Source organism: Amblyraja radiata, chromosome 6, assembly GCF_010909765.2.
Source record: "Amblyraja radiata isolate CabotCenter1 chromosome 6, sAmbRad1.1.pri, whole genome shotgun sequence".
Classification (NCBI taxonomy): Eukaryota; Metazoa; Chordata; class Chondrichthyes; order Rajiformes; family Rajidae; genus Amblyraja; species Amblyraja radiata.
The window spans coordinates 96,722,953-96,750,404 of record NC_045961.1 but is presented as its reverse complement, the minus strand read 5'-3'; the positions used below and the strand labels follow the sequence as shown (position 1 = coordinate 96,750,404).

The following is a 27,452-nucleotide window of genomic DNA, read 5'->3' as shown; positions in this document are numbered from 1 at the left end:
AAATAAAAGACTAGAAAGACTAAGTGTGAATGATAGAATGGAACATGCATGTTGTAGCTGTGCAATGCTTTTGCAAGGCCACATTTGGAGGTCATGATACTAAGGATGTTATTAAACTAGGATGCAAATAATAATTTGCAAGGATATTACCGGGTCTCAAGGGTTTGAGCTATAAAGAGAAGCTGGATGAGCTGTTTTTACCGTGGAGTAGAAAAGGCTGAGAGGTGACCTCGGAGAGATATATTTAATTAAGAGTGACAAAGATAAGATGAACAGCCACAAGGTGTTGGAGACTAAAACTAATCATCATTTATTTAAGGTGCGGGGAAAGATTTAAGAGACTTAAGGCATAATCTTTTCACATACAGAATAGCTCGTACATGGTACGTTGGCAAAGGAAATAGTAGAGGGGGTACAATAGAGGGGGTACTAGAGGTGGGCTGAAGAATAGCAAATGGAATTTAACTCTAAAGTGGTGCACGTTGGTATGTCAAACCAGGGCAGGACACGCACAGTTAATGGTAGAGCCCTGGAGAGTTTTGCAGAACAGAGAGATCTGGGAGTACAGGTACGTGGTTCCCAAACAGTAGTGAAAATTGTGTTCAAGGCATCTGTGGACTGAAATGCAGAGACCACATTTCTGGTCCTTCAAGACTTGTGCAGCGAGTGGCTGGAATCTGGAATGCACAGCAATACAGCTGTGGTAGAGGGAAGTTCAAGGTGGGATTGGGTAAAGATACAGTGCAAACAAATTTGCAAGGCTATAGAGAAAAGACCTGCTTAATATGGATGGAGAGAGACAGAGGAACATTATGGCGAAATATTGGTATCCTGTCCTGTAACCATTTTGATTCTGGCTGTATTTGCAATAATTTTACGATCATAGATATTTCATTACAGTGCGACAATACAACATAATTTTCTATTTAATCATTTTTCCATTCAGAGGAACCATGACTGCACAAGTCACCTTGGAAGATGCCTTATCCAATGTTGACCTTTTGGAAGACCTACCACTGCCAGACCAGCAGCCTTGTATTGAACCACCGCCTTCCTCACTATTATATCAAGTAAGATGAATTTGAAATAAATATTATTCTTGGTTGATTTATTCAAGTTCAATCCAGTGCCTGATGAATTAAACCACTTTCTATGGGCTTAAACTGAGTCAGAATGATACAGTTGAATTGGTGAAAGTCAACAGGAATTCTCCTATCGTTAAAGGGGCCTATCCCACTTGGCGATTTTTTTCGGCAACTGCCGGCGTCATTGACTGACATATCAGGGTCGATGAAAGATTTTGAACAATTCAAAATCCAGCGGCGACAAAATAAAGTTGCGACACTTGAGGAGACACCGCGCGTCAATACGTCATCACGCTGCGACCTTGTCAGTGACCTGATATGCCACTCAATGATGCCAACAGTTGCCGAAAAAATCGCCAAGTGGGACAGCCCCTGAAAGGGCCTGTCCCAATTGGCCGTCATTTACGCGACAGGCCGATAGTGACTGAAGCGCGACGGTCGCGTGTGTCATCATGCGTCCGCACAGCCATCTGGAGCGCGTGGTGTCATTTGAAGATGGACACAAAATGCAGGAGTAACTCAGCGTGACTGGCAGCATCTCTGGAGAGAAGGATTGGATGATGTTTCGGGTCGAGAATCTTCTTCAGTCTGAAGAAGGGTCTCGACCCGAAACATCACCCATTGCTTCTCTCCAGAGATGCTGCCGGTCCCGCTGAGATACTCCAGTATTTTGTGCCTATCTCCAATCATCTTGGCCCCGCTCTGGGAGTAGGAGTGGGGGAGGATCCGGATCCGCAATGGCCGTGAGCCCCAGGCCAAGCTCGGCGATCGTTTGCCTGCTTCAGCTGCTGTTGGAGGTAAGATGTTGCGCCGCGCCAGGTTCTTGGGCATGTGACACTCAGGCCGGTGGCGCGCGAAGATTTAGTGCAGGATGAAGTCCACACTCCACACTCCTCCACACCACTCCATGTGCCCGTCCCGCGCTACCCGGTCGCGCGAATGACGGCCAAGTGGGACAGGCCCTTAAGTCTTTGGATCCATAAGGTATGGAAGGGGAGGTTTGCAATGTGTTGTGACATAATATACACACTCTTATGAAATGTAGTCTCTGGCTTCTGGGATTGTTCCCTGTAATGTTCTCTGGACCAAATAGAGAATGTAATATATCACAGGATAGTTTGCCCATCATGAACAGATGAAAAATGCCAGAATTCTTTATTAATGGTAGGAAGAAGTAGATGTTTTCAGAAGGCATTTAATAAGTTGCTATATATTTTTAAAAAACGCGTTGTTACAGGCTCAAGATTGGAGGTAAAAAATAGGCATGTATATTGGTTTAAGTGTTGTAAAGAAAAGAGTAGATACTGTATAAAGGTTAATTTTCAGGTTGAATTTTGTTCCTATTGGGATTATGCAAGGATTACTGCTAGGTCTTCACTGGTTTCAATTTATATTAAGACTGAGATGAAGGAATGACGTACGATGTATATAATTAGTTGACCACATTAAACTACATGGGAAAGTAAGATATAAGTGTGTAATGTTTGTAAAGAAGAGAGATAACGAATGGATGAGTGATTGGTTGGCAGATGACGTCTGGATAGATTACACAAGTGGGCATTAGGCAGAAGAGGTATAATGTAAGAATGTTAGTTTGTTTATTTTTAGGAGGAATAGTAGAAAAAAAGATAGAACATTTTAGGTCATATGGACTCATTGTGCTTTCTCGCTATTCAGATTATCAGAACTTCAACCTTACTTCACAAAGCATTCAATCCCCATTTTGCTTATTTCCTTTAGTGTCCCAAAAAAGGCATCAATTCTAAGCCTTCAATCTATTCAATACCCATATTACTGTGGATAAAGACTTCCAATGGTTATCAAACCTCTTCTCGGAATTTCTCCCCTTCATTCTTTTAGACTTTGTGCCTCTACCCTAAAACTCAATCCATTAAATATAATCCTAATTCTGATAATCAATCACGCTAATTCATTTGTTTTATTGAGATTGGCAGTGCTTTCATTTCAAGGAGAAGTCATCACAATTGAATGGACTACCACCTCCTAAAAGGCATGTCTATTCTCTTTTAGGTATAGGCACTTCAGCTGCATAGTCCTCCAAGTGTGATCTTGCCAAAACCCTGTGTAATTGCCTCAAGATTTCTCTATACTTGTACTCTCAACTCTCTTGGAATAACAGCTATTGTACAATATACTTTCCTGATCTTTTGATGCTTATCTATTTCTTTTAGCAGTAGTTTAAGTTCAAGTGTTCAAGTGAGTTTTTTGTCATGTGTCCCTGATAGGACAATGAAATTCTTGCTTTGCTTCAGCACAACAGAACATAGTAGGCATTGACTACAAGACAGATCAGTGTGTCCATATACCATTATATAAATATATACACACATGAATAAAGTGCAAATAACAGATAATGGGTTATTAATGTTCAGAGTTTTGTCCGAGCCAGGTTTAATAGCCTGATGGCTGTGGGGAAGTAGCTATTCCTGAACCTGGTCGTTGCAGTCTTCAGGCTCCTGTACCTTCTACCTGAAGGTAGCAGGGAGATGAGTGTGTGGTCAGGATGGTGTGGGTCCTTGATGATAATGCCAGCCTTTTTGAGGCAGCGACTGCAATAGATCCCCTCGATGGAAGGAAGGTCAGAGCCAATGATGGACTGGGCAGTGTTTAAACTCAGTCAGTTTTTCTGTCCAACACACAGTACCTGTGTTTACACACCGTACTAAGGGAATGAAACGATAGTTTTCTGAGCATAGAGATCAAGTTTTTCTTTGATAAATGTGAGTAATTTTGTGCTGTTTCTGACTAACTTATTTTCTTTCACCAGCCAAATTTCAACACCAACTTCGAAGACAGAAATGCATTTGTTACGGGTATTGCCAGATACATTGAGCAAGCAACAGTCCATTCTAGCATGGTAATGTGGATCTCTGGTAACAACATTTATTCGTGTGTGTTTGATACTTTGATTTCGATTGATTTCCGCCAATATGAAATTGAAGATAGACCCAAAATGCTGGAGTAACTCAGCGGGGCAAGCAGCTTCTCTCCAGAGATGCTGCGTGTCCCGCTGAGTTACTCCAGTATTTTGTGCCTATCTTCGGTTTAAACCAGCATTTGCAGTTCCTTCCTACACAATCTGAAATTGACCTTTGATCTGATTTCTCTCAAATTTGTGGCATTGTGAATATCCTCCGCATGAACAGTGATCTGAGCTTTATCTTGTCCCTTGACCCCACAATTCTTATTTTCTTGAACTGTTAAAATATTTGTTTCTTAAATATTAGCATAATACCTTTTCTGTATAAGTTGAGAATGCTCTGAATATTCAGTTTCCAAAATTTAACAAATTTCCTGGTTGTTGCTTTTTTTTGATAAGTCATTGTGGTCAGATTGCCCATCTCCATCTCTTCCCAATTTTAAGTTCCTCTTTCAAATGCCTCTCCTTTCGCTTTTCCCCTCAGGTTTGCATTTCAGTTACATTTTGTGACAATAAAAGTGGCAATGGTCTGTCATAGTAAATTTGGTTTAAACCGTAGAAAAGTTTTGCATTTAGCATGTTTGTTATGCTACCAAAGAAACTTTAAAACATTTGAAATGGAAAAATTTAAAAGAAACCTTTTCACAGACGTTTGTGGGTATATGGAACAAGCTGCCAGAGGAGGTAGTAGAAGTGGAAACAATTACAATATTTTAAAGATATTTGGACAGGAAATGAAAGTGAATGGAGAGGAAATGTTTGGAGGGATAGGCAAATGGAGTTAGTTTGGTGAAGCAACTTTATTGACATGGATGACTCTATGACTCTAATTTAATCTAAAATGACATTGCAGCTCACTCCAAACATTTTTCATGTTTCCGGCAAAACTGTTAATGCCCGTTTAGATGGACTTAAAAAAATTATTTGCACTATTTGAAGAGCATGTTCTCCTGCTATCCCAGCTAATGTTTGCCTCTTAGCATTTTATCATTTGTTTCTTGTGTAATCTGTGTTGTACAATTTGATGTGGGATTGACAGCACTTAAAAGAGTACCTCGGAGACTGCAATACATGATTTTCCTAAGGGTGAGAAAAGACTTGGATTTATTTTCTTTGTTTTTTTTGTGAGTGCATTAAGAAAACAGGTATTTCAGCATCTTTCAGTCATGGATGCAAATTATTTAAAGAATGGCATTTTTTAACTGCATTTGTTAGCTAATGCAATTTGAAAACCAAATTGTACTAACTATACATTTTGCGTAGATTGTGATCTATAAAGTCTGTGCACAATACTGACTTAATTTTATTTTTAGAATGAAATGTTGGAGGAGGGTCAAGAATATGCTGTTATGCTGTATACTTGGAGAAGCTGTTCAAGAGCCATTCCCCAGGTATTGAATATTGATGTATTCTAGTTCATTTCAGTAAGTCTATACAAATTCCAATTTTAAAATGAGGCCCAATTTCCTTTTTACTGATTACAATTGGAGAGCAATTGATGTTTATCGCCATATACAATGTGGCAATGCAATTCCTGCTTCACGCAAAGCACATGGAGTAAATGATTCGCACACAGTATTGATAAATATAATATTAAATGGAACAATGTGCAGAACAGCAGAATGGTGCAAGATTGTAGTGAAATCTGAAATAGTACAAAAATATTAAAGCACAATATTGGAATAACCAAATGAGGTAGAATTAAGAGTATGTCTGTTAGCATTTGGTTATATGTTAAAATACCCATATTTTAGAAAATTGTTACATTTTGATCATTGTTACATTTTGATACTCAATTAATTTTATTTATCAAAGGTCAAGTGCAATGAACAGCCTAACAGAGTTGAAATTTATGAAAAGACAGTGGAAGTTCTTGAACCAGAGGTCACAAAATTAATGAATTTCATGTATTTCCAGGTAAGCAATTAAATGTAACTTCTAATTTGGCCATGCTTTGCTAATGCATGGAGAAAAGCTATCAAGTACACACATTCCAACTCACTGGTGTAGTCTCACCAACATGTCATACATTGTAACACAATTCCCCGACTTTTGTGCTCAATAGATGAACAGATGAAGGCAAGTGTGCCAAACACCTTTGTCATCAGGGAACTATGTACCACTATATGTCTCTCTATATAACATCACTTTCCAGAGAGTGTCAAAATCCTGCCAAGGTTTAACTTAGCAAAATGTAACACTACATTTTAGTTTTAGTTTATTTTAGAGATTAGAGATACAGCGTGGAAACAGGCCCTTTGGCCCACTGAGTCAGTGCCGACCAGCAATCATCTGTACACTAGTTCTAGCCTACATATTAGGGACAATTTTCAAGAAGCCAATTATCCTACAAACCTGCACGTCTCTGCAGTGTGGGAGGAAACCGGAGCACCCAGAGGAAACCCTCGCGGTCACAGGGTGAATGTACAAGCTCTGTACATACACCATCCATGGTCAGGATCGAACCTGGGTCTGGGACACTTGTAAGGTAGTAAATCTACTGCTGTTCCATTTTTAAAAAAAAATCAAACTTCCTGAATCTAGTATTGGATTTTATCATTTTACATTGTTCTTTTACTTGAAAAGTTCTATTTTTTATTAGCTTCAGGAGACTATGTTCCTCTTCTTTTTGCAGAATTAGTATGATAACATTTAATCATGTCAACTTAGTTACCTCGCTTTTGCTGGGCGAGGTTTGCAACAACTGCATATACATTTATAACTTGATTTAACTCATAAATTTATCTGCATTATTCAACAGCGTAACGCAATTGACCGGTTTTGTGATGAGATGAAGAGACTTTGTCATGCAGAGAGGAGGAGAGACTTTGTTTCAGAAGCTTACCTTCTCACACTGGGCAAATTCATTAATATGTTTGCAGTATTGGATGAGTTGAAAAACATGAAATGTAGTGTGAAAAATGACCACTCGGCATATAAACGGTAAGGTTTAATAATGTAATCTTTCCTTTTTAAAACTAGGATGTGAAATGTGGGTGTGTTTTTTTAGTTTTACTTTGGTAGATTTAAGTGATACAGCACCGAAACAGGCCTTTTGGCCCAACCTGACCATGCATACCAAGATGTCCCATCTATGCTTGTCCCATCTAACCCAGTCCAATTTTCCTGCTCTTGGCCCATATCCCCCCAAACCTCTCCTGTCCATGTACTCCTCCAAGTCTCATTTAAATGCTGTTATAGTCCTACATCCTCTACAGCTCCATCCACCCAACACCCTCGCAGTGACAGAGTTCATTGAACTGTTGCTGTGGTTGGTAGAAGCTATTGAAGGATATGAGTTGCACAGCATGACCAATGGCAGTTGATGCAAAATGTTTAGTGGAAGAAGTTAGTTGAAATAGGTTATATCATTTGCTTCAATCAGTAGGTATGTTGCAAAGCCTACCTGAAGCGTCGTTGAAAATCTGCCGTTGCAAGTGTGCGCGATTTTGGCGCCGTTTAGAGGGGGCGGGTTTAAAACGCGATTTTCTCTAGGCTGTTCAAATCGAAGATGTTCAGCCTAGTTAATTATTAACGAAAAATCGCTGGAAGACCCCGTCGCAAAAGCTATTATTAGTTTTAAAGGCCTCGTAAAATAGTTATAGTAGTTTAAAAATCAATCTCTAAACCCGCGAGCGCCAGCAACCGCAGAGTCTCATAAAGCAAACAGCTGAAGTTAGGCTGTATATATTTACATTAAAAAGGGCTTCTAAAGAACCCTTTATACTAAGTTTAATATTGCGAGTAGCTCAATTTGGGTCCATTATATCGCGCAGTATTTTTCTGGGCATTTGGGGCACAAATCTACCGCAATGTGAACGTTCTAAACCAGCGCGTTCCACAGGGACCCACTAGAAAGCTGATTTAAATGGGCATTTATTTACAGCAATTGAACACTAAATTCCTTCCATTTGGCCTATAAATTAATGTAAATGAGATTTAAAAATCATGTTTTATTGTGAATTATTTGTGAATATTATTTGGACATTTAGGCTATTTAAAAATGTTAATCATTTATTAAGAAATGGATAGATGTTTAGATCTAGTAATTGAAGTCTGAAATTAGCTACAATTAGGTAACTAACTAATTATATGCTTTAATTTCAGGTCATCCAAGTAAGATTATTTTATATTTGTTTCAGAATGCTTCAATCTATGATAACTGAAAATTTCATTCAGTTTTCTTAATTTTTAAGAAAGTTATGGGCTTTTGACTGTTCAAGATCACAGCTTTTTTGTTATGTCCATAGAAAATCAATAGGGAACAAGATGCTCATTTCCGAGTATGAAAATGGCCATAACTTTTTAAATACTTGAGATATGAAAGTGAATTAGGTGTCAAATTAAACTTATTTTTATGCTTTATCTGATGGGATAAATTACAGACTTGATTTTTAAAATCTCAAAATTTTGTAACATTGCTACAATCAGCTGCACAAACTTTTAAGATTTTCTGGCCTTAAGCAGCAATGGTGCATATGTTAACCGATGTACTTATTTAGCAGTTTTGAAATCAGTAAAGGTCTGGTTCAACCAAAACTGAGTTTGGCCAAACATCGACACGCATAATTCCGAGCTGGTTGAGGAGACTTAAATCTACTGTGGTCTGAAAAAAAGTAGTAAAAATCTTGTGATTTAAAATTGCTGGGGAAAAAAATCATTTCATTTCAACATTTACAAGTTAATGGATGTTTGGTAAATTTGGATTTTCTCTGTTTGAACGCATCAAAGTCAATGACATGAAACAAATCACTTCATTTGCAGAAGCTGTTATAATTCAAATCAAGATTTTCATGGTCACTGAAACCGGGAAGAGATACCAACAATTATCAAATCTTTTTGTTGTAAACTCAGAAGTTGAAATAATGATAATGCTTTTATGCTGTTGACTAAATTTGACTTTATACCCTCATTTGAAAGCACTGACATGCTGCATAAAAATAATTGACTTAAGTTGGTTAAATAGTAGAGCATCTGCTTCACATTGATGTGTTTTTAGTAGCAATGTTCTTTCTTCAAACCAAGACGAGGGTGGACTGTAAAAAATGTCATGTTATTAGCTCAATTTTGCTAAAGAATCAATGGAACTTCTTGTTGTTATAAACCATTGAATTTCACTGTGGAATAATAGCTAACCCTTTTGTTAGAATGATTCATGATTTGGTCATTCCTATTTCTTCAATAATGATAAGGCATAGCTTAAATGTTCAGAAATTTGGAGGGAAATGTGCACGCTATTATTTAGTAACAGTTTTTACTACGCGCAAATGTAAACACTGAATTGATCATTGAAATTAAACTTTATTTTTAGAGCTGCTCAGTTTCTTCGTAAAATGTCAGACCCGCAATCAATACAAGAATCTCAAAATCTCTCCATGTTTCTTGCAAATCACAACAAAATTACGCAGGTAAATGTGGCCCATTGTTTTACTTCTATTGAGCCTCAAGAGGGACCTATTGAGTTATTTCAATGTCTTGTCTAAATACACCAATTAAATGCAATGGTTCGTTAAAAATTCTGTTTAAAAGACATTTTAGTTAAAAAGACATTAGTATGAGTAAATTGTGCCCAACTTTCCAGTAATAGTGCCACTTTTGAGTTGGAAAGTCATGACTTCAACACTATTCCAGGATTTGAACGTATATCTATACCCTTTCAACATTGTTCTGAAGAACCACTGTATGTTTAGGTATGCATCTTTCAGATATGACACCAAACTGTGGCCTTGTCACCCTGTTCATATGGATGTTTAAGATCTTGGTTCCTTGCTATTCATTCCTTAACCAGCACATCAACACATTGGCATTTGTGGAACTTCATGAATTGATTGCCGGATTAGTGACACTAATTTTGATGTTGTGAGCCCTTTTATGTGGTTATTCCCAGAATGTGAAGGACTTTAACCTTTTGCTCAAACCAGCGAATATTCATAATTTATTAGTTTGAAGAGCCATAATTGTTGTGCTGCAGCAAGTAATAATTTAGTTGTTCTACCTGGGACACTCTTTAATTCACATACAACATAGGTAAATGGGATGAATTTTATCTTTATTTAGCTGATCAAAATACAAAATATCATGGTTTGGTGGAAAATTAGTTGCTTCACTGTATTCGTTGGAAATAAGTTTTGTGTATTGATGTTGAAAGGGACTCTGAGGAAATTACACGCTCAAATTTTAAAATCTTGAATAGATAAGCTGTTAACTGCATATGGTAATGTGATATTAGTCAGGAAGACCTCAGATGTTAGTTTTACTGGTGCCCCTGCCTCGGCTGTGATGTGGCATTAATCATGAATCATTCCAGTTCAGGAAGGGAGGAAATTGGTTTGAAGGACACGTCTTGAATCCTTGGCAAACCACCCTTGAAAACGCTTTGCCTGTTCCACATCGCCTCCATAACTGGAATGACCTTTTTGATGCTTTCTTGTTCGCCCTTAGACAGTAAGAATATCTATTCCATAGGGTGTTAATGAGCTGTTAATGCACCCAGCAAAAATGATGTGCAGAAACTAATTGCTATTTTGTGATGCAGTATAGTAGACTATTTGAATTGCAAGCTGGGTTTTTTTGCGCAACAAATTTCTTATTAACTTATGTTCTTTTTCCAGTCACTCCAACAGCAACTTGAAGTCATTCCGGGTTATGAAGAGCTTCTTGCTGACATTGTAAATATTTGTATTGATTATTATGAGAACAGAATGTACCTGACTCCTGGTGAAAAGCACATGCTGCTCAAGGTATTCTAAAATATGTCTTTATAAATATTTGTACAAATTATATAACTGGACTCATGTATCACACAGTATGCTATAATGATTTTTGCTGGTTTGTACTGCAACTAGGTTTAGATTTATTATTATCACATGTACCGAGGTACAGTGAAAAGCTTTGTTTTGCATGCTATCCAAACAGATTAGAAACATTACCCATTCATGTTCTCCAGTGATGCTACCTGACCTGCTGAGTTACTTCAGCACTTTGTCCTTTTGCGGATAATTCTATACTTGGATTCAATCAGTTCAAACTTGAGGGGCTGAGTTGATCGTAAAATAATTTACTTTCATTACATTTTGTTTGATATACAATGTTTGAACTTTAATATTATGTTGTGACATCTAGGACTGTTCATTTTTACAAGAAGAAAATAAAATGTGATCGACTGGAAGGAAATATTATGCCCACTTCCAGCCTCCAAGATAGATACTTACGAAAATGGCAACGTAATAAACATTATCTTGCTGAAGATGTTAATTATTTAGATTCTGTGGGTGGGTTGGGAGTTATTTAAGCTCTGGTTCTCCTTGAGTGGAAAAAGTTAGGCGGGATCTGACTGGAACATCAATAAATCTGGCTGCACTCGATTGTAACAAGTTGATCTTTGGTGACATTGCTTAATGTGTTGGAGGAAAAGATAGAAAAGCAATATTTCAGACATGGATATTGGACTAATTTCATTTTCAGTCCAGAGAAGTCACATCTTCTTCTCTCCACCCTTTCTGCTTTTCGCAGAGACCATTCTTTCCAGTACTTGGTTCCCTGATCCTTCCTTTGCAAACTTTACTTTGTGTACTAGTCATGTCTCTACTATTTATTTCATTCCCCTTACATGTTTTTCCTCTACCTGCTAAACTTTTGTACGGTGTCCTTGAGACTCTTGAAAGGCGCCCATAAATAACATTTATTATTATTATTATTATTATTATACAACACCATTCCTTGCAGCTCCTTCCTCAGCTCCATTCAGGGTCTTAAAAACCCTTTTGTGGGGTTATAATATTTCATTATCTTTTATTGTTCACTCACAAAGGTGCAGGATGGCTGGTTGTTTAAATGAGTGAATAAGCAAAGGTCAGTTTTTTGGAAAAGAACGTATTGTGGAAAGCATCATTGCTTTTTGCTGTCATGTCTATATAGCCAGGCAGCCTCTGGAAACTTGCACTCTGCAACAATGTGCAAACAATCCAGAGTATAGTTGGTCACGTGCAATACTAAAAGTGCTTTTGAGCAACATTATGTAAGTTACATACATCATCCTTGACAATTTTTAATTTTGAAAACATTATTTTGTAAGGAAAGTTTGAAATGAGAACATTTTACAGGTGATGGGCTTTGGTCTGTACCTCATGGATGGAAACGTTAGCAACATATACAAGTTGGATGCCAAGAAACGAATAAACTTGAGCAGGATTGACAAATTTTTCAAGGTAAGGAGATATTATTTTCCCTTGAGCTTTTATTTGAGTCTTTATTACTTGTTATATTCCGATTATATGTTATTCCGATTACTATGTAAGGTGTCCTTGAGATGTCTGAAAGGCGCCCATTAAATAAAATTTATTATTATTATTATTAATGAAAACTGCAACAAATATTTTACCTTAATGGGAACACAATTGCATCTGTTTTACATATTTCTTCATTTATACTTAACTAATTACATGGTCTATATTTTTTTCTTTCATCTCGAGTAAAAACATGCATATTAAAAAAATTGGACACTCTCCTCACAGGATGGTTGTTCAGAATATCAAAACAAATTTGATATCAAAATAATACTAGTGCTTTTGACCAGCTGCAAAAGACAGTTTTAAATTAATATAGCTCTTTGCCTTTCTGTATTATTCCTGCTTTGAAAAATGTGACTGCAGTTTTAAAAGATTATATTAAATAGCCAGAAATCATATCCATTTACTTGTAGTGCAGCAGACTTTGCATCAAATGTATTCAGTAGTTCCTCCTGCTAAGATATCAACTCCAATTTTCCTCTATTATCTTTACTTTAATCATGACAGTTGCAGTAAGGACTCGAGTCTAATAAATTTACCATCAATGCTTGTGAAATTATACCGGGTTTAATCGGGGAACTGATTTCCTTGACAGCCTTCAGCAGATCTAATATCAGCATTTAATATTTTATTCTTTAGATACATTGTGCACTGAAGATGCTTTCAGTTGAGAACAGTGTGGTTTCAATGATTTGTAGCTCGTAATCTGTTTCCTCTTTGGACTGGATTAGTTGTTGAAACTAAATACTAAAAATGTTCTGGATAGAATTCCCTTGAATACTTTATACATTGACTTTTATATACGTTGAAGTTCATCAATCTCAACATTTACCTAAACTCTCAACATTCTCAGCTATGTCTATGGCAGAGAACACGGTAATGTTAAGTTTTTGAGAACTTGGGGGAGGGATTCAACATTGTTGAATTCGGTATGGAGTGCTGAAGGCTGCGATGTGCCCAGAGGATACAAAGAATTTATTGATTAGCCAAGTATGTAAGAACATACAAGGAAGTTGATTTGCCATACAGTCATACCAAAGTAACAGCAAGACACACAACTACATAAAAATTAACATAAACATCCATCACAGTGCACTGTGATGGAAGCCAATAAAGTCTTATCTTCTTCCCTGCTTTTCTCCTGCGGTCAGGGCAGTTGAACCATCCGCAGTCGGGGCGATCGAAGCTCCCGCAGCCGGTGATCGAAGCTCCCTCGTCCGGGCGATCGAAGCTCCCGCGATCGGGGTGGTTGAAGCTCCTGCGGCTTGGAGCTCCCGAAGTCGGTCCCTAACCAAGGGACCACGGAGTTCCACGATGTCAAGTCTGCAGGCTCCCGCGGTTAGAGCTCCCGAAGCCGATCCCTCAAAGGGGATCGCAAGCTCCACAATGTTAAGTCCGCAGGCTCCTGTGGTTGGAGCTCCCAAAAGTCGATCCCCAGCATAGGGACCACCAGCTCCACGATGTTAGGCCGCAATGCGGACGGAGATACGATACGGAAAAAGTTGCATCTCTGTCGAGGAAAAAGAAAAAAACAAAGTTCCCCCCCCAACATAATACCAAACTAAAGATACACTAAACCATACATTTAACAACAGACTAAAAAAGGCTGCCATCGTACAGCACCACCCGGATGAGGTGCTGTTTCTCAAGTCTGGGCCTCGTTGCTGCAGTGCAAGAGGCTACAATTACTGTACTTTGACTAATTCAGATCTTCTTATCGAGTCCACACACAAGATTAGAAGTTGTTCAGCCAGAGCTGAACACATCTCAGCATCTGCATACAATGGTGTCTGTCTTGCGCTTCTTGTGCGTGGTGCTGGAAAGATTGGTGGAAACAGGGCCGCGACGTGAACGCTCTTTCCTTGACCCCACTAATCCAGATGTAAAAGTCACATTTAATACAGGATTGACATTGATCATGGGATCCCCTGAATCAAATAACCATTTGAAAATGTCTAATCTTACACACAAGCAATGTCCAGTTGTCCTTGATTCTGAGAGTTGTATCCAGAATTTCTTAAGGAAAGCCATTTTCAGGCTCAATTTTTTCTTATGATACTAAACTATGACAACATTAAATGGAAAAAATCTTGAATTTTCACGGTATTAAGTACGATTTATTTTTACGCTGAATTGATACTTTGCATAAAAAATGTCTTTCAAAAATGTTATCTTCATTTTGCAGCAACTGCAGGTTGTACCATTGTTTGGTGACATGCAGATAGAGTTAGCCAGGTACATCAAGACAAGTGCTCATTTTGAGGAAAACAAATCAAGGTAGGTTTCTGAATCGACTTGTGAAGATGTAAACATGCAATCCTGTCCTCATTACAAAGGAAAGTATGATGAAAAGTTGTTATTGTTCAGAAATGGTGAGTGGCGGCAGGAGTGCTGTTGCTTTTCGCTTGATTCATGGGGATCTTGATTGTACGAGTTTTTCCAATTCATTTTTGACAAGTTCAGGCTTTTAAAAATCTATTTACAAGTAAATGTTTCCTTCTTGCACAAGGCCATCTAAGTCAGCATCAGTTAGCAGTCTTGATGAAGGGTTATTAAAAAATATTTTGTTTTGTATGTTGAGTTTTTCTTGAGTTCAAGATGAGAAGCATTATGGCAGAGTAAAGATAACTGAATTTTCTAGTTATCCGTCTTAACACAGACTCTGGCAAAGTTTCAATATTAATGCTATTAGACCTCAGTGCTGCATTCGACACTTGATCACTCAATACTTTTGGTCAGGTTGGAAAAATGGGTGGGGCTTTCAGGCACAGTCTTAAGTTGGTTCAGGTCATATCTACAAGATAGGAACTATTTTGTTTCCATTGGCGACTTTGTATCAGAACCAACCAACGTGACGTGTGGAGTCCCGCAAGGTTCGATCTTAGGGCCCTCTTTATTCAACATCTACATGCTCCCACTAGGGCAAATCATGTGAAATAATAATATTGACCACCACTGCTATGCCGATGACACTCAAATCTATGTAGCGCTATCACCAAATGACTATCGCCCCATAGATCTGCTGTGCCAGTGCATTGAGCAAGTCAAAGACTGGATGTGCCAACATTTCCTCCAACTAAATAAGGACAAAACAGAGATAATTGTTTTTGGTGCTAAAAAAGAAAGGCTTAAAGTAACCCAACACCTTCACTCTCTGTCCCTGAAAACTTCAAACAAAGACAGAAATCTCGGGGTTATTATGGATTCAGATTTACATTTCGACAATCACATCAAATCAGTAACAAAATCGGCCAACTATCACCTCAAAAACGTAGCAAGATTAAGAGGACTCATGTCAGCTCAAGACTTAGAAAAACTTGTACATGCCTTTATTACTAGTAGGCTAGATTATTGTAACGGTCTCCTTGCAAGTCTTCCGAAAAAACTGTCAGGCAGCTACAGCTTGTTCAGAACGCTGTTGCTAGAGTTCTAACAAAGACCAAAAAATTTGAACACATTACACCAATTCTTAAATCCTTACATTGGCTCCCTGTATGTCAGAGAATTGATTTCAAAATCCTGCTGCTCACCTATAAATCACTACATGGTTTAGGGCCAAAGTATATCACTGACATGCTTCCACTATATAAGCCTTCTAGACCGCTAAGATCTTCTGAGACCAATCTGTTAATGATTCCCAGAGTAAATACAAAACATGGGAAAGCAGGATTTAGTTACTATGCAACAAATAGCTGGAATAAACTTCCTGAAGATTTAAGACTTGCATCAACTTTGACCAATTTAAAAACAAGACTGAAAACTTTTATGTTTACTTTAGCTTTCAGCTAAATCTTAACTACATTGCACTTTTAACTTTTGCACTTTTTATAATGCATTTTTAACTGCTTTTCTTTTCTTTTAATTCTTCTATATTATTTCATTTTATTATTTCATTTTATTGTATGACATGTTTTTATGTGAAGCAATTTGAGTCTGCCTCGTGTATGAAATGTGCTATATAAATAAAGTTTCCTTGCCTTGCCTTGCCTAGTTGGATCTAATACACTGGCTTTGGCAGGTCTTGATACCAAAGTTGAATGTGCATAAGGTCATAAGTCACAAGGAATAGGAGTAGCATTAGACCATTCGGCCCATTTCTTCTGCCTACTCTCCATAGCCTCTGACACCTGTACTAATCAAGAATATATTTGTCTCTGTCTTAAAAAATATCCACTAATGGCCTCCAGAGCCTTCTGTGGCAAAGAATTACACAGATTCACCACCCTCGGACTAAAGAAATTTCTCCTCATCTCCTTCCTAAAAGAACGTCCTTTAATTCTGAGGCTATATCCTCTCGTCCTAGACTCTCCCACTAGTGGATACATCCTCTCCACATCCACTCTATCCAAGCCTTTCACTATTCTGTATGTTTTAATGAGGTTCCCCCCTCCGTCTTCTGAACTCCAGGGAGTACAGGCCCAGTACTGACAAACGCTCATCATAGGTTAACCTAATTCCTGGGATCATTCTTGTAAACCTCCTCTGGACCCTCTCCAGAGCCAGTACATCCTTCCACAGAAATGGTGCCCAAAATTTCTCACAATACTCCAAATGCTTTACCTGCGCCTGACAGCGCCTCAACATTACATCCCTGTTTTTGTATACAACCCCTCTTGAAATAAATGCTAGCATTGAGTTTGCTTTCTTTACTACCGATTCGACTTGCAGATTAACATTTTGGAAACCCTGCACCAGCAATTCCAAGCCCCTTTCTGGATTTCTGGATTCTCTCCCATTTAGAAAATTGGCTACACCTTTATTCCTACTACCAAAATGCATGACTCCACTCTTTGCTACACTATATTCCATGTGCCTACTCTCCCAACCTGTCCAAGTTCTTCTGTAGAGTCCCTGCTTTCATACCTGCCCCTCCACCTATTTTCGTATCACCCGCAAACTTACCCACAAAGCCTTTAATCCCCTCGTCCGAATGGCCTACTCCTGCACCTATTGTCTATTGTCAATGGAGTGCTAACTTTGGCCTATTTTATCGTGAACTTCTAAGTGCTCCGTAATCTCATCCTTTTAATGGACTCTAAAATCTTACCAACTGTGTGTTGGCTCAAACATTTTCAATTTGATACAGAAAAATATGATAATTTATATTATAGTATCACTAGTATATTAATGCTAGTAAGTGATGGCCGCAGCAAGATTGGTAAAGTCCACATTGATGCATTACGTTATGTTTTGAGTAATGAAGGCAGGAATCAGTCTGAACACATTTCATATATCACATTTTTGCTTAACGGGTCAGTATTTAAGAACTTGCCCTCATAATTGGTTTGAAATATTGTAGTCATACAGCACGGAAACAGGCCCTTCAACCCAACTCGTCCATGCTGACCAAGATGCCCATCTGTTAATCCCATTTGCCCATATCCCTCTCATTCTTTCCTATCCATGTTCATGTCTCGTGTTTTTTTTAAGTTATTATTGTACCTACCTTAACCATTTCCTCTAGCAAGTATTCCAGATTCATACAACCCTTTCTGTGAAAAAGTTGTCCTTCAGTTTCCATTTAAATCACTTCTCTCTCACCTTAAACATATACTCTCTAATTCTTGATTCCCTAACCCTAGAGAAAAAGACTCTGCATTGTCTGTCTATGCTCCTCGTGGTTTTATACACCTATGCGATTATCCCTCCGCCTCCTATATTTCAAGGAATAAAGTATTGGGCTGTCCAACCACTCGCTCTAACCCAGTCCTCATTCTGCCAACATCCTTGTTAATCTTTTATTTTCTATGCTGTTCATTGGCTCTTTCTTACAGCAGCATGTTCAAAACTGAATACAATATTCCATGTACGACCTCATCAACTTGTACAACTATAATATAAAACCCTGTCTTCTGTTCTCATTGGACTTGGATAGGATTGCTTCAATTAAATATGGTTTACCCCTCTTTACCACCAGGGGGCGCCGACCATAGCAGCCTCGCCAACAGTCTCTGCTTTTTCGTCTTTTTTTGTTATTTTTAGTGTGTTTTAAAAGTTTGTGTTAATGTTCTCTGGTTTGTTTTATGTGGGGGGTGGGGGAGAGGGTCGGGAAAGACTTTTTTTCAATCACTTACCTTGCCAGAAATGAGATTGTTTTCTGGATCGTAACTCCGGTCGCTCTGCATCATGGCTGAACATCATGGAGTTGGAGGCCTTACTCGAGAGTGACTTTGAACCCCACCACGGGGACGTGGACTTATCATCCCTTGCCTGGGAACGACACTCCAACCGCAGCCTGCGGATTTCACCATCGAGGTGCTCGCAGTCTCGGGTAGAGACCAATGTCGGGAAGCTCCAAACGACGCGGAAGGTTTCGACCAGCCCCGACCCAGGGTCAGATCGCCCGGCGCAGCGGAGCTGAGATTCCATTCGGATGCAGGAGCTTGATTGTCCCGTCACGAGGGCCCAAATGCTGCCGGCTACGGAAGCCAATATCGCCCCGTAAACGGAAGGCTCGAGGCCCCCTACCGCGGGAGAACAAAGAAGGAAGGAGATTGGACCTTTTTTTCGCCTTCCATCACAGTGAGGAATGTGGAGGAGTCACTGTGGTGGATGTTTATGTTAAAATGTGTTTTGTGTGTTCTGTTGCGTTTTATTGGTATGACTGTATGGCAAATGAAATTCCTCGTATGTTGCAAAACATACTTGGCTAATAAAATATGATTATGATGATCATTATGATTATTAAGATGATATAGGTGCAGGAGTAGGACATTCGGCCCTTCGAGCCAGCACCACCTCTCAATATGATCATGACAGATCATCTAAAATCAGTAACCCGTTCCTTTTTCCCCATATCCCTTGATAAAATGAAAAAATTATGTCGTTCAAATGAGTTAGAAGAAAAATAATGATTTGAATGATAGTTGCCTTGTACTTAATCAACTTTTGATATTGAACTGTTTCTGTTATGCTCAATTGTATATGTTTTCTTGGTTAAGGTGGGCCTGCACATCACCGAGCAGCAGTCCTCAGTATAACATTATTGAACAAATGATTCAGATCAGAGAAGATCACATGCGCTTCATCTCTGAGTTGGCCCGCTATAGCAACATTGAGGTATGTGAAACAATTCTTGATTGCAATTCATCCAAATTCCTCAATTAATGTTTTGCTGCAAGCATGTTTTTTTTTGGAAAACATTAATAAGAAATTACTTGCAAAGCTACACTTAATATTAGATGTGTCTATAAACTTCAGAATTCATTATGCTACGACCATCAGCAGTTGTATCATCAATGAAGATAAGTGAGGCAGTTTCTTCAGCAGCTATACATGCCCAGGCCATAACACCCCCACCATTGTGTTTCACAGATGAGGTGGTATGCTTTGGATCTTGGGCAGTTCCTTCTCTCCTCCATATTTTGCTTTTGCCATCACTCTGATATAAGTTAATCTTGGTCTCATCTGTCCACAAGACCTTTTTCCAAACTGTGGTTGCTCTTTTAAGTACTTCTTGGCAAACTGTAACCTGGCCATCCTATTGTTGCGGCAAACCATCGGTTTGCATCTTGCAGTGTAGCCTCTGTATTTCTGCTCATGAAGTATTCTGCCGACAGTGGTCATTGACAAAGCCACACCTGACTCCGGAAGAGTGTTACTGATCTGTCAGACAGGTGTTTGGGGATTTTTCTTTATTATAGGGACAATTCTTCTGTCATCAGCTGTGGAGGTCTTCCTTGACCTGCCAGTCCCTTTGCGATTAGTAAGCTCACCAGTGCTCTACTTCTTCTTAATGATGTTCCAAACAATTGATTTTGGTAAGCCTATGGTTTGCCTGATGTCTCTAACAGTTTTATTCTTGTTTCTCAGTCTCATAATGGCATCTTTGACTTTCATTGGCACAACTTTGATCCTGTTGTTGATAAAACAGTGATAAAAGTTTCCAAAGGTGATGGAAAGACTGGAGAAAAGACTAGGTGCTGAGAGCTCTCTTATACCTGCATTAAGGAGGCATTTAAACACATCTGAGCAATTACAAATGCCTGCAGAGCCATGTGTCCCAAACATGGTGCCCTGAAATGGGGGGACTATGTATAAACACAGCTGTAATTTTTACATGGTGAAACCAAAATGTATAAAAATTGCCTTCATTAAAATCTGACAATGTGCACTTTAACCACATGTGATTTTTGTTTCTACAGGTGCACAACCTTTTATCCGAAAGCCTTGGGACCAGACACTTTTCGTAATTCAGAATTTGTCGGCCTTCGGAATGGAAATTTTTTAGCGTAGATTTTAATGGCTGGCTCAGTGGTAGAGTGCTCGGCTCATATCCGCAAGGTCGCGAGTTTGCGCCTTGATCCCGGCAGTCACTCGGTCGCGAGTTTGAGTCTTCAATGTCGTTTTCTCTTGCAGAATAAATGTCTGTATGAAATGCAGTGTGTTGAATGAATTCCTGAATTTGTAAATGTGCCCGCAGCATTGAATCACCTCTCGCACTCATGTCACCCTAGCGGGGCTACATGCCCTTAGGCGGCCTAGCTCGGGGATTCTTGAATCCCCGAGCTAGGTCGCGAGTTTGCGCCTCGATCCTGGCAGTTACTCGGTCGCGAGTTTGAGTCTTCAATGTAGTTTTTTCTTGCAGAATAAATGTTTGTATGAAATGCAGTGTAGCAGAGGTGTACTGACTGTGTGGGCAGAACTTTGGAAGTGATTGCCCACCAGTCTAAAAAGCCGCTGTGTCTCCCTGTTCCTGGGATAGCAGGGGGCGATCAAACAGCACAATACCCCCCTCCCCCTCCAACTCCAGAGGAATCCGCTCCCCGATGGGCCGCTACGGCGACAAGTGGCAGTTTGCCCACAGCCCGAGCTGCGCCCCCTCATCCGCCACCCCAAGAACAAGACGTACCTTGCACACCATCAGCTTCTGCCCCTACGTGTTCCTCTGGAGTTGGAGCGGGGCTGGGCTGGAGTTGCTGCTAGCTGTGGGTCTCTGGGATCTTCGTGCTTGCAGTGGGCCTGGGGGTCGGTGTCCCGTTGGTCCTGACGTCTCCGGCCACCCCCCTGGACTGGAGCTGAGACTGGGAACTGTACCGCCCTTGCCCACTCTCCTGCAAGGGCGGTACAGTTCCCGGAGGATGGCAGGTGGCCGGAGACGTCAGGACCAACAGGAACCCGCTCCCCGATGGGCCCCTACGACGCCCCGAGCTGCGCCCCGTCATCCGCAACCCAGGTTCCTCTGTAATTGGAGCGGGGCTGGGCTGGGCTGCTGTTGGCTGTGGGTCTCTGGGATCTCCGTGCTTGCAGTGGGCCTGGGGGTCGGTGTCCCGATGAGGGGGCGCAGCTCGGGGAACGGCTTCTGGTGGTCCTGACGTCTCCGGCCAGTTTGCAGTTTTCCTCTGGAGTTGGAACGGGGCTGGGCTGCTGCTGGCTGTGGGTCTCTGGGATCTCCGTGCTTGCAGTGGGCCTGGGGGTCGGTGTCCCGATGAGGGGGCGCAGCTCGGGGAACGGATTCTGGTGGTCCTGACGTCTCCGGCCAGTTTGCAGTTTTCCTCTGGAGTTGGAACGGGGCTGGGCTGCTGCTGGCTGTGGGTCTCTGGGATCTCCGTGCTTGCAGTGGGCCTGGGGGTCGGTGTCCCGTTGGTCCTGACGTCTCCGGTGACTGGCACTGCCCTGCTGGTATCGCCGACGTGAAGACAGTGCAAAGCCCCCGCGCCGGTGTAATGAGCGGGGAGCTGGAGAGGGGAGGGAAGGGGTCACACACATGGCCGGGAAGCAGAGGGGTGTAGGTGAGGTGAAACTTAAGGGAGCGACAATCTGCTGCTGCCTGCCCGCTGAGTTAAAAAGTTCCCACGCAAGACTCACGATACACTGTGTATCGTGACCGTGGGAACTTTTTAACTCAGCGTGCAGGCAGCAGCATATTGTCAATTATTAACCCTCCCGCGCAATATAACCTCACCTTCTCTTTTATGAATGGGGATTTAGTTCCCCTTTCTTCAAGGACCGACCGGAGGTTCCGCTGTCACCTCTGCGGGCCGCCCTCGGTGAACGTTTTCAAGGACCTTTCTTCAAGGACCGAAAAAATGTCCGCTATTCGGAGGTTTTCGTTATTTGGATCTTCGGATAAAAGGTTGTGCACCTGTATTACAAATCTCAAATTGTGGAGTACAGAGGCAAATAAATAAATGATGGGTCTTTGTCCCAAACATGGAGAGCACAGTTTTCTCCAGTTGAGTTAATTCTTTGGATCATTACATCCCTTATGCTCTTTTTTAATTTAACTACCTTTTGCAGGTAGTCACAGGGTCAGGAAGGCAAGATGCTCAGAAGACTGATGCAGAATACCAGAAGCTGTCCGAACTAGCTTTACAGGGAATGCAGCTGCTGTCCCAATGGAGTGGTCATGTTATGGAAGTGGTAAGAAACCCAAACAAACAATAATTGTCATTACTGAAAGCGATCGTGCAATTTGTTTTGTTTTTTTAAAGAAAAACTCATGTTCTGTACTCATGTGATGGTCAATCTTACCTGACCTTTATTTAGTAAGTTCATCCCTTTGAATACATGCTCTAATTCAGTCTCAGTGTTGGGCCTATTTATACCAGAATCATCGTGTGATACTGTGTCTGAAACTGCTTAACTATAATTAGTTCATTTATCTGTTCTAATTTATTTTTGGTTTAGTTTATTATTGTCAAGTACAGTGAAAAGCTTTTGTTTGCTGGAGATCTAGTCAAAGAAAAGACTACTTGATTGCAAACGAGCTGTCAGCTGTGTACAGATAAAGGGCATAACATTTAGTGCAAGATAAAGTCATATTAAAGATAGTTCAAAGGTCTCCAATGAGGTTTAGACTATAAACTAGCTGTTGAAAGGACCGTTCAGTTGTTTGTGACATGCTGTTTGTTGGAGAAATCCTAGACATTCTTGGATTTAGTTGGCTTGAAAGATATTCCATAAATCAAGGTTTCTTTCATTGCAAAAGTGAAACACTATCGATGTTGAAAGTCTAACATAAAAACGCTTTGGTGGGAATTGTCTGGCAGCAATTGTGGAGAGAAGCATTTTTGTCAGTGGCCTTTCATGAGGATGATTTCCTTTTGTCTAGTGGCTCTAACAAAAGACATTACAGGAACCTCTTTGACAAGTATCCATGTGAAGGATGGACACATTTTAGATGCATGATCATTCTAAATTTTTGTTCAAGTTTTGTTGAAGTGAAGCATCCACACTTTTGCTGATTTACCACACATTTGCATTACAAGCAAGTGACTTTTCAGCCATAATAATAATCCATCTTATATTGTTTAACAGGTTGTCATCGCACGTGTCAATAGAAACGATTGCTTATCAATTTCAATGACCACCTCCTGTTGATGTAGCAGCTGTGTACTTAAGAGATAATGGAGTCTGATTACTGTGGGGAAGTTACCTAGGAACAGTCAGACTGGTCGGAGAACTGGGAAGGGGGAGGGACGGAGAGAGGGAAAGCAAGGGTTACTTGAAGTTAGAGGTCACTATTCATACCGTTGTGGTGTAAGCTGCCCAGGCGAAATATGAGCTTTTCCTTCAAATTGGAGGGGCGGCATGGAGGAGCAGCGGCAGAGTTGCTGCATTACAGCACCAGTTCGATCCTGACTACAGGTGCAGTCTGTACAGAGTTTGTACGTTCTGCCCTTGGCCTGCGTGGGTTTTCTTCGAGATCTTCAGTTTCCTCCCACAGTCCAAAGATGTACAGGTTTGTAGGTTAATTGGTTTGGGTTTGTATACTTGGTATAAGTGTAAAGTTGTCCCCTAGTGTGTGTTGACTTGTGTTAATATGCAGAAAGAACTGGTTGGGCAAAAGGGCCTGTTTCCGGACTGTATCACTAAACTAAACTAAAAAGCACCTCATATTTCGCTCGGGCAGAAGAAGGGTCTCTACTCGAAATGTCACCCATTCCTTCTCTCCAGAGATGCTGGGTGTCCCGCTGAGTTACTCCAGCATTTTGTGTCTACGGTTTAAACCAGCATCTGCAGTTTCTTCCGACACAATGATCTATTCACCATTTTCCTTGATCTCTACCCCATTTGATGTCTCATTTTCATACCTTACACTTCCTTATCTCTGTATCTCCCTTTCCCCTGACTCTCAGTCTGAAGAAGGATCTCGACCTGAAACATCACCCATTCCTTCTATCTAGAGATGCTTCCTGTCCCGCTGAGTTACTCCAGCATTTTGTGTCTATCTTCAGTTTAAACCAGCATCTGCAGATCCTTCCTACACCGAGGAACAGTGTCCCTTTCCCTTTACTTATTTTCTGCTTGTCAGTTCCAAACTAACTTTGAAATAGTTTTCGAGTTTCTGATGCTATAACCATTTTGGCCTGAGCAATATTTCTTCCTCCATAGATATTGCCTGATTTGCTGATCATTTCAAACATATATATTTATACATCAGTGTTTGTGTTTCTTTAGCTTTCCCTAATTTATGCTTCCTTATTTTCCAGTACTCTTGGAAGCTTGTGCATCCTACTGATAAGTACTCCAATAAAGACTGTCCGGATAATGCAGAAGAATATGAGAGAGCAACAAGATACAATTACACAAGTGAAGAGAAATTTGCACTTGTCGAGGTGGGATTCTGCGTAATATGCCTATTTATCTCAAACTTTTGTTTAGATTTTTTCAAAGAACTGCCATTAACATATCATTCTAATACAAAATGGTTAAAGATCTAATGACATTAGAAAATAACAATTTAAAGATGGTCTCAGCTATTCTTTGAATATTAAAGTCAAAGTTGTCGCTATCTTGAACTTTCTGTGCTTCCCAATAGCATAGTTTTTCACAATAGCTTGATGTTTGAATCTTTGTAAATATTCTCTGGCAGTCACCATGCTAGATTTACAACTAAAGAATTAGACTTTTGACATGATCATTGCACTGCCCCCTCTTCTAATACCTTTATATTTCCTTGTGCTTGGTTCTATTTTTGCAACGGTTGGTAACAATTACATTTAGGGTTCCTTTCGGCACGGTGGCGCAGCGGTAGAGTTACTGCCTTGCGGTGCCAGAGCCCTGGGTTAAATCCTAACTAATGGTGCTGTCTGTACGGAGTTTGTACGTTTTCCCTGTGACTTGAGAGAGTTTTCTCCAGGAGCTCCAGTTTCCTCCCACACTCAAAAGACATACTGGTTTGTAGGTTAATCGGCTTGGTAAAATTGTAAATTGTTCCTAGTGTGTATATGATAGTGGTGGTGTGCGGGGATCGCTGGTCGGTGCGAACTCAATGAGCTGTAGGGCTTGTTTCCATGCTGTATCTCCAAGCTAAACTTTTGGTTTGGATAAAACCTCTTGATCAGTAAATAATATTGCCTTGATCTGAGTGAGAAGCATTGTTAAATTATTATTTTTGACTAAATTGTCCTCTTATAATATAGTCACTTATCAATTGATTAAGGTCTATAAAGGATTCATAATCAATTGAGTTAATGCCAAATGTTCAATCTCTCTTAACCAGGCATTAAAAGTCATCCAATCTGTGAAAATGTTCACTTTAACTTTTCACTCAATTAAAAGTAGCATAATTGTGTACGTAAAAAATCTTGAATAAAATATATTTTATCTGTTTTGCAATGTAGGTAATAGCGATGATAAAAGGATTGCAAGTGCTGATGGGTAGAATGGAGAGTGTGTTCAATCATGCAATTCGACATACCATTTATGCCGCACTCCAAAACTTTGCTCAGAAAACGCTTCGTGAGCCTTTACGCCAGGCCATCAAAAGGAAGAAAAATGTGATCCAAAGGTTTGTGAATGTGGTGATGCTTTTTTTTTTTTTGTCAAATTTGGAGACCTATATTAGCCATGGTACTTTACCTTAAAATGAATCTGACAGTTTTTTTTTTTAAATGTTGGAGTTGATTTAAATTTTACACATAAAAGCTGAAGGTATGGGGATCTTAGAAAATTGTGGAGGGCATTAAATCAGTAAGCATTTTCTTCCCCATGTAATGTTGACTGCTGAACTTGAATACAGCTGCTCATAAAGATGTCACACTTTCTGCTTTTTAAACTTCTTTGCTGATGTTAGTCACTGATACACTTCAGTGTAGAAGGAAATCCTAGCACTTTTGGTATCATTGAGCAGTGAATCACATTTGAACATTTCTCAGAGGTCAACCAGGAAATTAAAAAAAAGGGGTCCAATTAATATTTGTTTTCCAGATTGAGATGGAAATTGAAGTGTACAGATGAAACAGTAGAACGTGAAGTATTACAAATGAATTAAATCCCATTATAGTTTGAAAAATATTCATTTTAAGTAATTACTGTAAACAAGTTTTAAATTGTTTAAGACTAGAGAGGTTGTCAGAGTGAATAGTTTAATAAATAATTTACTAGTTTATAATACGAATTAATGAATGAATAAGTTTATTGGCCAAGTATTCACATACAAGGAATTTGCCTTGGTGCTCCGCCCGCAAGTGCCAACATGACATACAGTGACAATTAAGAATGATACATAAAACATTAATAATTAAACATTATTGGTTAAACATGTGAATTAAATAAAATACCAGAGCAAAAGGAGGCTACTGATGCGTCAAGCATCTAAAGCTAATATTTTTTGAGGATTTGTTTACCACAAAAACAGTTTATTGTATCAAATGTGAGGTCACTGATCACAAATGATCATAATGCAGAAAATTGCTAACTAACGTACTGTCTGGAGGGGCTTCTTCTCAGCCACTCCCGAGAAGGGTTAGCATCCTGTCCAATTTTGAGGGTTCTGAGATAATTGCTGAGGCCCATGAGACAACCACAGTCTCTTACACAAAAGGGGCATGGGATGCTTGACAGAGCAGGTGGGCAGTTTGTGTGGCAGCATAAACTTTCTGTCACACATATCAGACTTCCAGGTACTCTTGATGCAAGACCTCGCATTTCTTGCCCTCCTCCGCTTCAAGTAGTTATGCAGCAGGAATGTTTTGAAGATGGATTTGATCTCACACATCAATGTTTTTTCTGCTGACTTGGTAATCTCTTCCTATGAAAGAGCACCGGACAGTTTAGCAATTTTAGGAGTCTGGTATTGGTTCAGTATAGTTGCCTGAGTGTGAGATGATGGCCAGGGAGAAGTCACTGATTTTGGTTCACTTGTTCTTCTTGTGAATTTGGAGGATTTTACAGAGACAGCATGTGTAATTA

The 27,452-nt window shown here is 39.9% G+C and overlaps 1 protein-coding gene across 2 annotated transcripts in view; it reads left to right on the top strand.

Annotated features, from left to right (window-relative positions):
- cyfip1 (cytoplasmic FMR1 interacting protein 1) overlaps positions 1–27,452 on the top strand; it is a 100,012-nt gene that overhangs the window by 34,762 nt on the left and 37,798 nt on the right. For both annotated transcript variants that reach the window (XM_033023271.1, XM_033023270.1), the window contains exons 3-15: positions 947–1,070; positions 3,874–3,963; positions 5,340–5,417; positions 5,842–5,943; positions 6,788–6,969; positions 9,338–9,434; positions 10,638–10,766; positions 12,129–12,233; positions 14,500–14,591; positions 19,256–19,373; positions 22,554–22,676; positions 24,749–24,874; positions 25,883–26,049. In XM_033023271.1, the coding sequence (XP_032879162.1) occupies positions 947–1,070; positions 3,874–3,963; positions 5,340–5,417; positions 5,842–5,943; positions 6,788–6,969; positions 9,338–9,434; positions 10,638–10,766; positions 12,129–12,233; positions 14,500–14,591; positions 19,256–19,373; positions 22,554–22,676; positions 24,749–24,874; positions 25,883–26,049 (1,533 nt within the window). The remainder of the gene's footprint in view (positions 1–946; positions 1,071–3,873; positions 3,964–5,339; positions 5,418–5,841; positions 5,944–6,787; positions 6,970–9,337; positions 9,435–10,637; positions 10,767–12,128; positions 12,234–14,499; positions 14,592–19,255; positions 19,374–22,553; positions 22,677–24,748; positions 24,875–25,882; positions 26,050–27,452) is intronic.